The following is a 16203-nucleotide window of genomic DNA, read 5'->3' as shown; positions in this document are numbered from 1 at the left end:
TGGAAATTATGGATGAGTTTAAATATTGTACAATATGAATGTATATATTTGTTTTTTCACTAAAGTACAATAACAATGCTAAAAACAATATTCATACTAGTGGACTGTAAAGCTTGATTCGTACACCACATGAATGCAACCAAATATAAATTGACTGTATTTAATGATTACAACTTCAATTTGCACACAAAACATATACACGAGAATAAAATGTTCACAAGGTCTTTAGTTGTAAATGATTGTGATTGCGATGGCTTATTGTTTATGTTATGTTATATGATTTTCGACCATGATATATGGTCCACCAAAACTTCATGTTCTTGCTGCCTCCACACTCACACACTATTCACCAAACAATAGAAAAACGTTAAGCAACTTGAACACTGTTGCCAGCTAAAGGCACACACACTGTTAAATACACAAATAATCCCAAACATACTCCCCCCTGTTGGTCAGCTAAGGTCTGACCAAACAAAACAAAATGATACATATAAAAAACGAAACAAACACAAAACTTGAAACAATGTTACAACTGTACTTATATTACTCAAATCTCAATTCTAATCCTTGTTATATGGTAATGCAACTAGTTTCTTGATGGAACGTTTATATGTTCCAGTTGTAGTACGAACCGTCACTACACGAACTAAGAAATCCTTTCCTGGGAACACCTTTTCAATGATGCCCAATTTCCACTGCAATGCAGGAACGTTGTCTTCAATCAGCAAAACTACATCTCCGACCTTGAGATTGTGTTGCGGTGAAGTCGTCTTAGAGCGTTGTTGAAGACCATGTAAATAATCTCGGGACCATCTCTTCCAAATGTGTTGTTTTAGTTGTTGTATCTTCTGCCAACGAGATAAGCGGTTGTATGGTAGATCGGTGAGGTTAGGCTCTGGTAAAGCTGTAAGTGCTTCTCCAATTAAAAAATGTCCAGGGGTGAGAACACTGATGTCGTTAGGCTCACTTGATAGCACTGTAAGTGGTCGAGAGTTGAGACAGGCCTCAACCTGTGTGAGTAATGTTGCAAACTCTTCATATGTTAACACTGCACCTTGTGTAATACGAAGTAGATGGTATTTCATTGATTTTATACCGGCTTCCCATAGTCCTCCAAAATGCGGCGAATTTGGTGGCATGAAGTGCCACTGAATTCCTTCGGTCGATGTAAAATCATGAACTTGAGAACTAAAAGGATCTGATGAAAACAGCTGATACAATTCTTTCAATTCGTTGTTGGCTCCAACGAAATTTGTGCCATTGTCGCTGTATATATTGAGACATCTTCCTCGTCTGGCTATGAATCTGCGTAAAGCTGCTATGAATGACTGCGCACTAAGATCTGTTACCAATTCCAGATGTATTGCCTTGGTGGATAAACAAACAAATAATGCAACATATACCTTACCTACAGATCTATTTCTAACTGCTCCTGATTTTATGTAAAACGCTCCAGCGTAGTCCACGCCTACGTTTAGGAATGGTCTGGCTTGCTGCACACGGGCTGCTGGCAACTGTCCCATAAGTTGTTTTGAACCACTGGCCTTTAACTTGAAACACGTGAAGCAATGATGGATCACTTGTTTTACTACCTGTTTGCACCTGATGATCCAATATTTCTGGCGTAGTGATGATATTAATAATTGGGGTCCAGCATGAAGTAATCTTAAGTGTTCTGCTTTAGCTATAAGTTTTGTTAAGTGTTGGTTTGAAGGCAGAACTATTTGATGTTTGGCGTCAAACGGAAGTTGACTATTCTCCAATCTTCCTCCAACTCGGATCATGCCTTCACTATCTAAAAATGGATGTAAATTGTTCAATTTACTTCTTGACGGAACAATGTTCCCATTACGAAGATGCTGCAATTCGTTGTGAAACCCAATTTCTTGTGTCCATTTGATGCAAACATGGAGCGCTGTGTGGAGATCTTGTACTGAAAGACCTTCTGTTAGTTTGTTTTGCTTGTGTCTGATGTTATGAACAAAACGTCTACAATATGCTATTGTTCTAACTAACCTTGACAATTTTGAGAATCTTGTTATGGTTCCATTGCACCAATTGTCTAAAGTGACTGTCAATGTTATGGTTCCCTTACTCTCTGGAACTTGATCTGGTTGCAGTGAATCCTTACTTGTGACTGACCAATTAGATTCTAAACTAGAAAGCCATTGTGGACCGTGCCACCATAATGAATTGTCCTTTATGGAAACTGCATCTATTCCTCTTGAAATCAAGTCTCCAGGGTTGTCTGAAGAAGTTACATGTTTCCAACAGCTAACGTCAGTTAAGTCTTGAATTTGAGCTACTCTGTTGGCCACGAAAGGTTTCCATTTGTTGCACGGAGAAGCTAGCCATGCCAACACGATTTGGGAGTCGGTCCATAAATGGACGCTACTTATGTTCAATTTTAAAATTGGTAAAATCTTGTGAACTAACTTTGCCAAAACAACTGCTGCGCATAACTCCAGACGTGGGAGAGTGATTTTCTTGACTGGGGCCACACGTGATTTAGCACACAATAACTTAACTGATATTTCTCCTTGTTGATTGATCGATCGCATATAAATGCAAGCTCCATATGCTCTTTGAGAAGCATCTGAAAAACCATGGATCTGAATCTCCGCTATGTCTCCTTGAACAAGTACATATCTATCGAATTTAATCTGATTGATTAATGGAAGTTGCTTGTATAATTGAGTCCATTTCTTTGCTAATTCCATTGGTATACTGTCGTCCCATTGAACCTTTTGCCGCCACAATTCTTGCAAAAATATTTTGTATGAAATGACAACTGGTGAAATTACTCCTAATGGATCGAATATAGTGGCAATGATTGAAGCAATCTGGCGTTTAGTAATGCACTCTTGAACCTTCACTGGTGTCGTCTTGCTTTCAACGAGAAACATATCCTTGTCTGGATGCCATGACAATCCTAATGCCTTGACGCCTTGGCCCTCATGGAACTGGATTGGACGCTGCACTTCTCGAAGCTCTGGCGAGATGGATTCCAATAACCTTGGATCATTCGAACTCCATTTCCTAAGTATAAAACCTCCCTTTCCCAGTAACTCTATCAATTGCTTCTGGACCTCTAGAGCTTGCTGTATGTTGCTCATGCCACTACAAACATCGTCAATATAGAAATCTCGACGTAATATTTCTGCTGCTACAGGGTAATTATGCTCTTCTTCGTCTGCTAATTGCTGTAGGCATCTTGTGGCCACAAATGAAGCGCGTATCATACGTTAGTGTTTTCAACTCAAAAACTTGAATCGGTTCATTTCTAGATTTTCTCCACAACATACGTTGTAATGGCGTGTCTTCTGGATGAACATTGACCATGCGATACATCTTAGCGATATCTGCAGTGAATACTACCGAATGAGTTCTGAAGCGCAAAATGATAGAAAACAAATCTTGCTGTATTGTAGGACCAACTAAGAGAATGTCGTTGAGGCTTTTTCCGCTGTCAGATTTTGCTGAAGCATCAAACACTACACGGAGCTTTGTTGTAGAGCTTGTAGGCTTAAAAACTGCATGATGTGGCAAATAGTATGCAACGCTGACGTCTTCCGTTTTACTCTCATCTATCCTTACCATGTGACCAAGATCTTCATATTCTTGCATGAATTCCGTATATTTAGCTTCGAAGTCCGGGTGTTGATCGAATCTTCTTTCCAATTGCTTTAATCTAACCAATGCCTGCTGATAAGAATCGCCTAAAACTGTACGGTCTTCAAGCAAAGGCAATCGTACAATGAAACGCCCTGTATGATCTCTTGTTGTATTCTGAACGAAATGTCGCTCACATGCAAGCTCTTCGCTTGATCTAGGTGTAACAGTAATTTCTTCTAGTTCCCAGAATTTTTGAAGTTGTTGCTGTAGATCTATGTTTGTCTTCACAAAACATGTTATTAATGGAATATGGGGGTCACGTTCTTGAGGAATGCGTCCTGCCACGATCCATCCCAATTCTGTCTCCTGAAGCACTGGAAAATCACCTGGCCGTGTTTTGTGTCCTGACTTCATAATTATGTAGAATACTTCCGCACCTAAAAGAATATCTATGTCCCCAGGCGCATTAAAAGTAGGATCTGCTAGAACAGTGTCCTTGGGAATGTTCCAATCGTCATAATTAATTCTTTCTTCCGGTAGTTTACTTGTAATGTGAGGAAGAACTGAACAACTTATATTTAATGAAAATGTGTTAACACATGAATGGATACAAATATCTACAGAGTACTTTGTATTAGAAATTGCTTGATTTATACCTTGAATTGGAGTATACTGTCTATACCGTTTGATGTTCAATTGTTGCACCAAATTCTCTGTTATGAAATTGGTCTGACTAGCACTGTCTAGAAGCGCGCGACAAGGAATCAAATTTCCCTTGTTATCCCTTACTTTTACTATTGCAGTAGATAACAACACTCTTGCGTTGGGCCTAGCCTTTAATGCACAATATGACACTTGCCCTAAATTTTCACTGGAATCTGAGTTGTTACTAAGCTCTTGCACCGCAGCACTGCTTACACTTGGAAACCGCACTGATTTGTCCTTTGTTACGTCTACATGCAATAATGTATTGTGCTTTTTGGAACACTTTTTACAACCTCTCGATTTACAATTCTTCAAAAAATGATTACTTTTCAAACAATTCATGCATAATTTATTTTTACGAATGCACTCTAATTTTTGGCTGTGTCCCGCATTCACAAAAGACGAACAAGAATATAAGGGATGCTGGCTATTACAAAATTCGCATGCATTTGAAAATGTTGATAAATAAGTCTTTGATGACTGAATACTTTTTGTTTGCTTGTTTTGTACGCTACTACCCTGCTTCATACCATCAATACTAGTTCTCATGTTCTCAAGCACCTGACAACGTTTCTCTAAAAACGAAAAGAATTCTGATAAAGCAGGAAAATTAGAATTCGTATTTTGAAGCTCCCATGACTTTCTAGTACTAGCGTCTAATTTTGATACAAAGTGTTGGGTCAAAATTACGTCTGTGAGGTTTACGTTTGGCTCAAGTGCTTGTAGCGCATTTATATTGCTAGTAGCTGTATTTATAAAAGCGCGAAGTTCACTTACATTTTCTTTATACACTGGCTTGATTTGTAGTATTTCGTGAATGTAAGAAGAAGCAATTAGCTTTTTATTTGAATACCTGTCAACGAGTAATTGCCATGCTACTGAATAATTTGTTTCGGTAATAGGTAAATTTTCAATTAGGTTTAACGCTTCGCCCTTAAGAGAAGTTCGGAGGTACTGAAACTTCTGTACTGTGGAAATGTCTTTATTCTCGTGAATAAGAGATATAAAAGTGTCCTTATATGATAACCAATGTTTACAGTTCCCGTCAAATGCAGGCAACTGTATGACCGGCAATTTAACTTGTGCGCTACTAATAGTGCTATTATTAACAGCTGATTCTTTATTTCCATGCTTTAAAACAAGTGCTTACATTTGAGCCTCTAAAGAAAAATACACATTTTCAATTTCTGCACGAGCGTTAACTGCTTCCGCTTCGGGTTCGATTTGATCAATTTCAATAGTATCTTGCACTTCCTGCAACTTTGACCAGACGTTATTTAGATGTTTTAAGCGTGCACGTATTTCTTCTATATTGCCTTCATTTGGATCAAAGGCCTGAACAAAAGTGTTTATTCTGGTTAACTGGCCTCTGTATGCAGATCTTTGCCTTAAAAGACGCTGGTGTGATTCACTCATGATTAAATGCTACGCAGAAATATGAAGAATAAAAAACTACTGACCTGAAGATGATGTTTTTTCTTTTTTTTTTTTTTACCTATGAAATATAATCCAGAAGCCTGGTCCTGGTACAACAGCTGTCCGCCTACACAAAACGTGATTATTGTCCAACGTACGTGATAACACCACATATAGGTCGACACAAACACATTTCTCTTCACGACAGCACAGAACAATTCTCAGAAATCTTTGCACTCATGTGGCCCGGATAGGACCAATGTACAATATGAATGTATATATTTGTTTTTTCACTAAAGTACAATAACAATGCTAAAAACAATATTCATACTAGTGGACTGTAAAGCTTGATTCGTACACCACATGAATGCAACCAAATATAAATTGACTGTATTTAATGATTACAACTTCAATTTGCACACAAAACATATACACGAGAATAAAATGTTCACAAGGTCTTTAGTTGTAAATGATTGTGATTGCGATGGCTTATTGTTTATGTTATGTTATATGATTTTCGACCATGATATATGGTCCACCAAAACTTCATGTTCTTGCTGCCTCCACACTCACACACTATTCACCAAACAATAGAAAAACGTTAAGCAACTTGAACACTGTTGCCAGCTAAAGGCACACACACTGTTAAATACACAAATAATCCCAAACAAATATTATTTTCATAAAACGAATACTTTCAAACATATTATTCACTTAAATATCTCTTTGTGGTCGTGAATTCCGTCGAGAAGTTTGAAACTTAAAACATATAAAAAGATAATATTTGTTATTCCGTATGATGCGAAACATGTTCGCTTCCTTTGAGAAAAGAACGTACATGACAATATTTGAGAACAATATAATAAGACGGATATTCGGACCCAAGAGGAACAAAATGTATCTGGTTTACCAAACATCATCAAGTCTAGGCGGTTCAGGTGGGCAGTTCATGTAGCCAGCATGGAGGAAAGCTGGAACGCTCTAAAAGTCTTAACTAGAAGACTAATCGGAAAATGACCAGAAAAGAGACTAAGCGCAAATGGAGTACAATATTAAGCATATAAAGTAAGCACAGAAACAGGAACACAAAGTAGAAACTAGAACCAGATGGCTAAGGGTAAAAGTCAGTCGAGAGCTTCTGTAAACGCGGCATTGAACCTGTGGGGTTTATTCGTTAGGAATCATTTAAATTTGTCTACAATTTTTTTTCCTCAATATTTCAATAAGTTAATTTCTGGTAGTTAGGCTAAACATAAACTCAGACAAGAACATTTGACATTAGTAATTTTAATTCAACACCTAGTCAACGATAGCAGACATTTTAACAGATATACCCTGTACGAATCTAATGGACATTTGATTTGGATGACCACATGTAAAAATAGTTAATACATTACGAATAAAAATATGTTCGTTACGTCTTTGTGGCTATTAAAAAGATGCTTAAGTCGGAGATACTGTTTCCTAAGTGTTATATCCATGTCATTCTAGGAAAGCCACATTTCTAGAAATATTAAATCAAACATGAGAAAAAAAGTAATTTTACATTATATACCTGCTCCGTTTCAATAAATAAGGTTATGTTTAGTTCGTTCTTGTAAATAAATAAATATTAAAGATAATTATAGTATTATCTTTGATTACATTTTGCGCTACACCTGACTAATTACTATAGTGGCATGAAAAATAATTCTATACTAATGGAATGAATATTTAAACTTTTAGATGTAAGATTCTTTATTGACCCAGAAAGATTGAGAAAGGTTTCGTGGTCTACACAGCGACTATATCCATCGACCTAGAAACATTAGTATGTAACATAGGCCATTCCGTCCGTGTGATTTGAGGGGTACATCATAAATTTAAACGCCCCAAATTAGACAGGACTGAAATGTCCGTACCACTCCCTTTCTTTCTCTACCTCAGTCAATAAGTTTATCTTTTATTATCCATATAGATTATTCGTATTAAAGAAATTTAAATTTACATTGTACTTTTATTATATTGATCAACCGTTTAAAGAAATACCCTAATAGAAATGTTTTGCACCAATGTACTGCACGTTTAATTTTGTAAGAATAGACCAAAATGTTTTGACTCATTTTTATCCCTTATCCACATTTAATAAGTCGAGATTAATTACTTTAGGTTACTAATGCTCTCATTTATAAAAAGGGCTTAATACTTATAAGGCATTTAACTCACTCAATCAGTATTAAATGTGTTTGTTTCTATATTCATATCACAGTACACTTACTGCCACTATACATTTAAGGTGCTTTCATATTTTCAATCACAAATTTTGCTGCGCGGCTAAAATCACATTTTCTAACGTTGAACTAAACTGGAAAGAGTTCCAGATTTCCATACAATAGAATGGAACGAAAAGAAACATCGCTAAAAGATCACTCTGTTCTCTTCTGGTAAATTTATGAATTTCCAATACCTAATACTTTTCTGTGGTTTGATGGTGACACATTCGAATTATTAAGACAACTTAGGAAATGTCGCTCAATGTTCTATTTCTCTAGGTAGCTAAATTACAACTAACATATTTCGGCTGTTTTGTTTGAGATATATAATTTTATGTATCTATGGAAACAATCACTTTACAATAATATAGAATAAAACAATGTAATATCTACAATATATGATTTAATTGTTCATTGTTCCAATTACTAATGTTGTGGTAAAACTGTGTATATTTTTCTAAAGAACTATATAGTTGTGATTATTTATAATCATTATAGGAGCATAATATGAGTAGCTCAATGACAAATTATAAAATTAAGCCATCAGACTCAATCGGATTTTTTTCTCTGTCCATCTATCTGTCTGTTTCACCATAACTCCCATAAAAAATTATTTAATTTTCATTAAGCTTCGTATATGCCTTCCTCCAATCTTTTAAAATGATTCTGGTATTACAAGAATCTATCAAATTTTGGGAGTGAAAGGGAACAAATTTTTCTCCGTACTGCAAGTTTTCATATACAGAAAATCATTCTCTGGTGGAAACTACGTAAACAGGAATTCGATAAAACACAGCAGATACTTTCTTTAGAGTTTTCCACTCATTCCCAATGGTTGTACTTGAAAAAAATGAAAAATAAGTTAATGAAAGATGTAAGGTAACAAAATATCGAAGTTTCATTATTGAAGTAATCTAATACTAACAAAATTTTCTTTGATACCTTAGAAACAATAATTTGATTTTCCGGGAGCTCATGTGGTTTGGATTCCACGTTAATCAGTAGTTCCCTCTCATATAGCCTCGCAGCTGAAAGTAACGTTCAAGTCAAAATCAACAATCATTCCATTTTGATTTAATATGACACTTCCTTTTAATGTTCCCAATCATCCATGGGATTATAGGTCCAAAAAAGGCCCATTTAAATAACATGGAGAATTTTTCATCCCCTTTTTAGACCCCCTAAAAATTAAAAATATTCATTTTTGGCAATTTTCCTGTGAGTTAATTCCGGAAAGCTACAACCATGAAAAATTCAATACTGTTGTCCTACAAGAAGTGCTCAATAATTTATGTCAGCTCATGTACTTTTATATATAGTTAAGATTTTCTTAATATTGTGGCAATATTTGTAACGTGAGAAGACCATATTAGATTCTTATCAATAAATATTTCTAAGTGTTTCACTTTAGTTTCACTAATAAGAGGACTACAGTTACATTTTTTAGCATTTTGACAATAATGCAATTTTAGTGACATGTTTTCCGGCCGTCCTGTTAAAGTCGGCGAAAACCAGCAATACTAACTGATGATTCTCTAGCCATTACTTCACTTTCTTCATTTCTGCTTCAGTTTTCTTGAATACATCTGTCCATGTTTTATCAGTAAATATAAGAGAGGAGTCATCGGCAAATGATTGTATATGCCCATCAATTTTAAATTACACAAATCATTTATATGAATTAAAAATAATATTGGACCTAATACAGTTCGTTGTGTTACTCCTTGTTTTACCCATGAATAATTGGTTTGAAAATTACCTATTTGGACGGCCTGTTTTCTGCCTTTCAAATAACTGCTTAACCAAGATAGAGATATATTCCTTATTCGTTATCTTTCTAGTTTAGTTAAGAGAGTTTTTTTGTGATATTGTGTCGAATACTTTAGATATGTGTAACAAAACTGCAATTACTTTTTCAGCTTTATCAACATTTTTACAAACAATCTCTGTTAAATTGCACACCGCATCTGATGTACTTTTACCTTTTTGAAATCCATATTGATCTAAAGAAAAGAATTTATTTTGTTCAAGAAAATTAACTAATCTTCCCTTTATGCATTTTCTAACATTTTAGCACCGTTACTGAGAATTGGTATAAGTCTATGGTTATTAGGATCAGCCTTGATCCTATTTTATATATAGGATTTATTATAGCAGTTTTAAATTAATCAGGAAATACACCTAATTCTAAACTTAGGTTAAAGATATACTGCAAAGGTTTTAATATATTTTATTTCGTATATTTCAATATACTTGCTGATAATCCATCTATTCAAGATGTTTTTGGTGATAATTCATTTATGAAGCGTTCAATTTACTGTTCAGTGATTGGAATTAAAAAAAATAGGGTTTACTACTTTAGTTTCAGAAGTAAAATTAAAGTTTATTTTATCATCAATCTCTTTGTTAACTATTTCTATGCCAACACTGGAAAAATGCTCATTAAAACTTTCAACTATTGACATTGGATCACGTTCGAACGTCACTAAACTATTTTTAATGTTTAGTTCATTTATATCTACATATTTTTTTAATGTTTTCTATAATATCTGTTACTACCTTCCTAATTTACTATAATTGTTATTATATAATATAATTTGTTTTCTATAGTAGTCATTTTTAACTTCTTTTATTAGTTGTGTAAGTTTATTTCTATAACTTCTGGAATATTCCTTAAATTCTAAATCATTTTTGTTTTTAATACTTGACTTAATCTATCTCTTTTTTCTTATAGAGTTGACTAATTCTTTTGTTGTCCATGCTTTTATTTTGATATATTTACTATTTACTTTTTTTATTTTTATTGTTAATACGTGAATTTCTTATACAATTTTTCATCATTTGGATGAAATTCCAAGTGGCACTATTAACACAACTACTCGTGAGCCCACTCGTTCTCAGCTGGGCTAGGACTCAATAAATGAGCGCAAGAGAAGTAAGTGCGAGTGCGAGCCCAGTTTGGGGAAGTGAGTGCAAGACCAAGTGAGTGTCAGTCCAAGTGAACTAGAGCTCACTTAGTATTACTGAGAGCAAGCCCGAGTGAGCGCGAGCCCACTCGAGAAAACTGCGTGCGAGTCCGTATAAGATTGAGTCCAGTTAGGGCAGTGATCGCGAGCTCAAGCACCTTTGAGGGAAGTGTGTGCAAGCTCGAATGAGTGCGAGCCCAATTCAGGTAAGTGATCGCGAGCACCAGTGAGCGCGAGCCCAGTTGAAAGAAGTGTGCTCGAGCGCACGCGAGCCTAGTGCAAAATGTTCATCTATGATTTTTGTCTACCCTGTATTTGCATGTTCTATTTCTGTCCTTGCGCAGTTTTCGTCCATGTGCCGTTTTTGTTCTTGCGCGGTTTTTGTCCATGCGCTGTTTCTGTCCTTATATCTAACTAGGAAGCGTGCCTGTGAATTATGCAACTTGAAACACAGTAAAGACGTTTGGGATGTCAAACTTAAGCTGACTCCTACTTAATTGTCTTGACTTCTGCCGTAATTGTTCGTGACTCATCTTCCCTAAGGATGTCTATAAAAATTATAAACAGTCTGTGGAAGTTGATTGTAAGACAGAGTGAGACTTGTATAGATCATATTTTTATAAAGCATCAAAGTCCACTGAATGTCACATCAGCTGTGCTGCAAACAGGTATAACTGGCTACTTTCTTACTAGTATAAGTGTTCTCATTACAATGCAAAAGAGGGTATAAATATCATATGAAACAACAATTATAGATTATACATTATCAAATGAAGAATTGAAAAAATGTAACTGGAATCAGGTAATACAGAGTAGTTGTGTTAATAGTGCCACTTTGAATTTCATCCAAATGATGAAAAATTGTATAAGAAATTCACGTATTAACAATAAAAATAAAAAAAGTAAATAGTAAATATATCAAAATAAAAGCATGGACAACAAAAGAATTAGTCAACTCTATAAGAAAAAAGAGATAGATTAAGTCAAGTATTAAAAACAAAAATGATTTAGAATTTAAGGAATATTCCAGAAGTTATAGAAATAAACTTACACAACTAATAAAAGAAGTTAAAAATGACTACTATAGAAAACAAATTATATTATATAATAACAATTATAGTAATTTAGGAAGGTAGTAACAGATATTATAGAAAACATTACAGAAAATACGTAGATATAAATGAACTAAACACTAAAAATAGTTTAGTGACGTTCGAACGTGATACAATGTCATAAGTTGAAAGTTTTGATGAGCATTTTTCCAGTGTTGGCATAGAAATAGTTAACAAAGAGATTGATGATAAAATAAACTTTAATTTTACTTCTGAAACTAAAGTAGTAAACTCTATTTTTTTCATTCCAATCACTGAACAGTAAATTGAGCGCTTCATAAATGAATTATCACCAAAAACATCTCGAATAGATGGATTATCAGCAAGTATATTAAAATATACGAAATAAAATATATTAAAACCTTTGCAGTGTATCTTTAACCTAAGTTTAGAATTAGGTGTATTTCCTGATTAATTTAAAACTGCTATAATAAAACCTATATATAAAATAGGCTCAAGGCTGATCCTAATAACCATAGACTTATATCAATTCTCAGTAATGGTGCTAAAATGTTGGAAAATGTATAAAGAGAAGATTAGTTAATTTTCTTGAACAAAATAAATTCTTTTCTTTAGATCAATATGGATTTCAAAAAGGTAAAAGTACATCAGATGCGGTGTGCAATTTAACAGAGATTGTTTGTAAAAATGTTGATAAAGCTGAAAAAGTAATTGCAGTTTTGTTACACATATCTAAAGTATTCGACACAATATCACAAAAAAACTCTCTTAACTAAACTAGAAAGATAACGAATAAGGAATATATCTCTATCTTGGTTCAGCAGTTATTTGAAAGGCAGAAAACAGGCCGTCCAAATAGGTAATTTTCAAACCAATTATTCATGGGTAAAACAAGGAGTAACACAACGAACTGTATTAGGTCCAATATTATTTTTAATTCATATAAATGATTTGTGTAATTTAAAATTGATGGGCATATACAATCATTTGCTGATGACACCTCTCTTATATTTACTGATAAAACATGGACAGATGTATTCAAGAAAACTGAAGCAGAAATGAAGAAAGTGAAGCAATAGCTAGAGAATCATCAGTTAGTATTACCTAGGTAAATGCTGAAAAAACAGGTATATGACTGGATTTCGCCGACTTTAACAGGACGGCCGGAAAACATGTCACTAAAATTGCACTATTGTCAAAATGCTGAAAAATGTAACTGTAGTCCTCTTATTAGTGAAACTAAAGTGAAACACCTAGGAATATTTATTGACAAGAATCTAATATGGTCTTCTCACGTTACACATATTGCCACAATATTGAAAAAAATCTTAACTATATATAAAAGTACATGAGCTGACATAAATTATTGAGCACTTCTTGTAGGACAACAGAGATTGAATTTGGCATGGTTGTAGCTTTCCGGAATTAACTCACAGGAAAATTGCCAAAAATGAATATTTTTAATTTTTAGGGGGTCTAAAATGGGGATGAAAAATTCCCCATGTTATTTAAATGGGCCTTTTTTGGAGCTATAATCTCATGTTATAGGTGCTTACAATTGGAATAAAAACTTGAAATTTGGTATGCATGTATGTTTTCGTTATCATAGCCTAAGTAAAAAGGTAAAAATAAAAAAAATCAACTTTAAGGTGGATTTTTGGAGAACTGTAAAATCTTTCCCATGTTATTGATATGGTACACCTTTTACATCCCCAAATTATTGAGCACTTCCTGTAGGACTACAATGATTATATTTTTCATGATTGTAGCTTTCCGGGACTAATCCACAGGAAAATTGCAAAAAGTGAATATTTTTAACTTCTACGGAGTCTACAAACGAGGTGAGGAATTTCTCCATGTTATTTAGATGGGTCTCTTTTTGGACATAAAATCAATGTTTGGAAACTTAGAATTAGAATAAAATCTTGAAATTCGGTATGCTTGTACGTTTTCGTTGGCGTTACCTACGTAAATCATCAGAAATAAAAATTTCCAAACGTAGAGTGGTTTTCTGGGAAACTGCAAAATCTTTCCCATGTTATTTACATGGGACGTCTTCAAATGCCAAATAGTTTTCGCACTTATCGCAGGATTAGAATAATGAAATTTTGCACGATTGTAGCTTTCCAGGACTAACCCACAGCAAAAATAGTCAGAAGTGAATATTTTGAATTTTTAAGGGGCTAAAGGGAGATGAAGATATTCCGATGCTATTTAAATGGGCGTTTTCTTAAGAAACAAAATCTTGTCTTTTAGATAGTTGAAAAAGGAAAAGAAAGGATAGAATTATGGGTTGAAGAGGTTCGAGACCGTAGGCGAGGAAAGACATTGTGTGGGCTGGATGGACAGATTTAGGAAATATGAACAACAAGTTCATGAAATCTATGGTTGATGCAAAGGCCGATATATAAGAAATGCCGTAGAACTAGTAGACTCGGGGGTCTGAGAGCGAAGCCCCCAGCTAGATAAAGGCTAGTTATTATATACATTTGTTGTATTACGAAACATTGTAAGCATAAAAAAATTACGTACTGTATATTATGCTCTTGTACATAGTATACTTACAATATGGAATATTAGTTTGGGGTGCTGCTTACCATACCCATTTAAAACCTTTGATTGTTCAGCAAAATAATATTGTAAGAATGTGTTTAAACAATAATTTTAGGAATGATCAAAACATGGACGAACAAAAGATTGCGATCTTGGCCAAGAATTTTACGAATTATCAAAAAATATGTATCAAAGGATTGAGATCTTGGCAAAGAGTTAAGGGCCACAAAAGTCTGGAACAGCTCCTAAATCGTGTTTTCGTATTTTTTTGCACAATACGCACTTCATGGTTAGTTAGCTGATAGTTCGGGTTTAGGTACACTATATGTAGTTCTCCACATATGAAACATACAAGGAAATGTTTGATCCAATAAAATGTATAGACTTTTTTGAATCAGGGGCCACAACATTTTTGAATGGATCCTAAACCAAGTTTCCATATTTTTTACGGAATAAGCACATCATGCTAAGTAAATTCTTAGTTTTGATTTGGCTACACAACATGTAGTTCTTCATATATAAGGAGTACAAGAAAATGTTTGATTCAATAAAATATATTGATTTTTTGTATCAGGGGCCACAAAATTTTTGAACGGCACCGAAATCAAGTTTTCATGTTTTTTGCGGAATAAGCATATCATATTGAGTAAATTGTTAGTTTTGGTTTGGCTACACTATATATAGTTCTCAAAATATGAGGCGTAGAAGAAAATATTTGGTTTAACGAAATATATTTATTTTTGTATCAGGAGCCACAAAATTTTTGAGCATGCCCAAAATCAGGTTTTTAGATTTTTTTAAGGAATAAACACATCAAAATGAGTAAATTGTCAATTTTGGTTTGGCTACACTATATGTAGTTCTCGACATATAAAGCGTACAGAAAAATGTTTCACTCAATGAAATATATTGATTTTTTATCAGGCACCACAAAGGTTTTCAACGGCCCCTAAATCAAGTTTTAATATTTCTTGAGGAATAAGCTCATCATATTTAGTAAATTGTTAGTTTAGGTTTTTCTTCACTATAATTAGGTCTCAAAATATGGGGCGGACAGGAAAATGTTGGATTTAATGAAATTAATTCAATTTTTTACATCAGGTGCCAAAAACTTTCGAACAACACCTAAATGTAGTTTTCATGTTTCTTTACGGAATAAGCACATCATATTGAGTAAATTGTTAGTTTTGATTTGGCTACACTTTATGTAGTTTTCAATATATGAGGTGTACAAGAAAATGTTTGATTCAATGAAATATATTGAATTTTTTGGATCAGGGCCACAAAATTTTTGAATGGCACCTAAATCAAGTTTTCATACCTTTTGCGGAATAGGCACATCATACTCAGTAAATAGTTAGTTTTGATTTGGCTTCACTACATGTAGTTCTCCACATATAAGGCATACAATTAAACGTTTGATTCAATGAAATGTAACGAATTTATGTTATCAGGGGCCACAATATTTTTAATGGCCCCTAAATCAAGTTTTCGTATTTTTTAAGTAATAAGATCATCATACTGAGCTAACTGATAGTTTCGGTTTGGCTACACTATATGTAGATCTCCACATATAAGGCGTACAAGAAAATGTTTGATTCACTGAAACATGTTGAATTTTCT

The 16203-nt window shown here is 34.1% G+C and overlaps 2 protein-coding genes across 2 annotated transcripts; both read right to left on the bottom strand.

Annotated features, from left to right (window-relative positions):
- Nucleotides 1-560: 560 nt before the first annotated feature.
- LOC145683066 (uncharacterized) lies at nt 561-3116 on the bottom strand. The gene has a single exon (XM_081754426.1). The coding sequence runs from the start codon at nt 3114-3116 to the stop codon at nt 561-563; it is 2556 nt and encodes an 851-aa protein (XP_081610552.1).
- A 61-nt stretch (nt 3117-3177) lies between these two features.
- Nucleotides 3178-5736, bottom strand: LOC145683065 (uncharacterized). Its single transcript, XM_081754425.1, has 2 exons — nt 5637-5736; nt 3178-4568 (listed from the first exon to the last, which is right to left on the bottom strand). The coding sequence occupies exons 1-2, from the start codon at nt 5734-5736 to the stop codon at nt 3178-3180; spliced, it is 1491 nt and encodes a 496-aa protein (XP_081610551.1).
- Nucleotides 5737-16203: the final 10467 nt, after the last annotated feature.

The sequence above is a fragment of the Thermobia domestica genome, chromosome 4 (assembly GCF_964235325.1).
Source record: "Thermobia domestica chromosome 4, izTheDome1.hap1.1, whole genome shotgun sequence".
Classification (NCBI taxonomy): domain Eukaryota; kingdom Metazoa; phylum Arthropoda; class Insecta; order Zygentoma; family Lepismatidae; genus Thermobia; species Thermobia domestica.
Note: the sequence above shows the minus strand (reverse complement) of the source record. Positions and strands in the feature narration are given on the sequence as shown.

Bases quoted from the DNA above. Each gene is read 5' to 3' on its own strand.
- LOC145683066 (XM_081754426.1), bottom strand. From the start codon at position 3,116: ATGAGCAACATACAGCAAGCTCTAGAGGTCCAGAAGCAATTGATAGAG.
- LOC145683065 (XM_081754425.1), bottom strand. From the start codon at position 5,736: ATGAGTGAATCACACCAGCGTCTTTTAAGGCAAAGATCTGCATACAGA. The intron at 4,569-5,636 runs GCAATATAGAAG...TATTGCATGTAG, and splicing joins GGCCTTTGATCCAAATGAAG to ACGTAACAAAGGACAAATCA.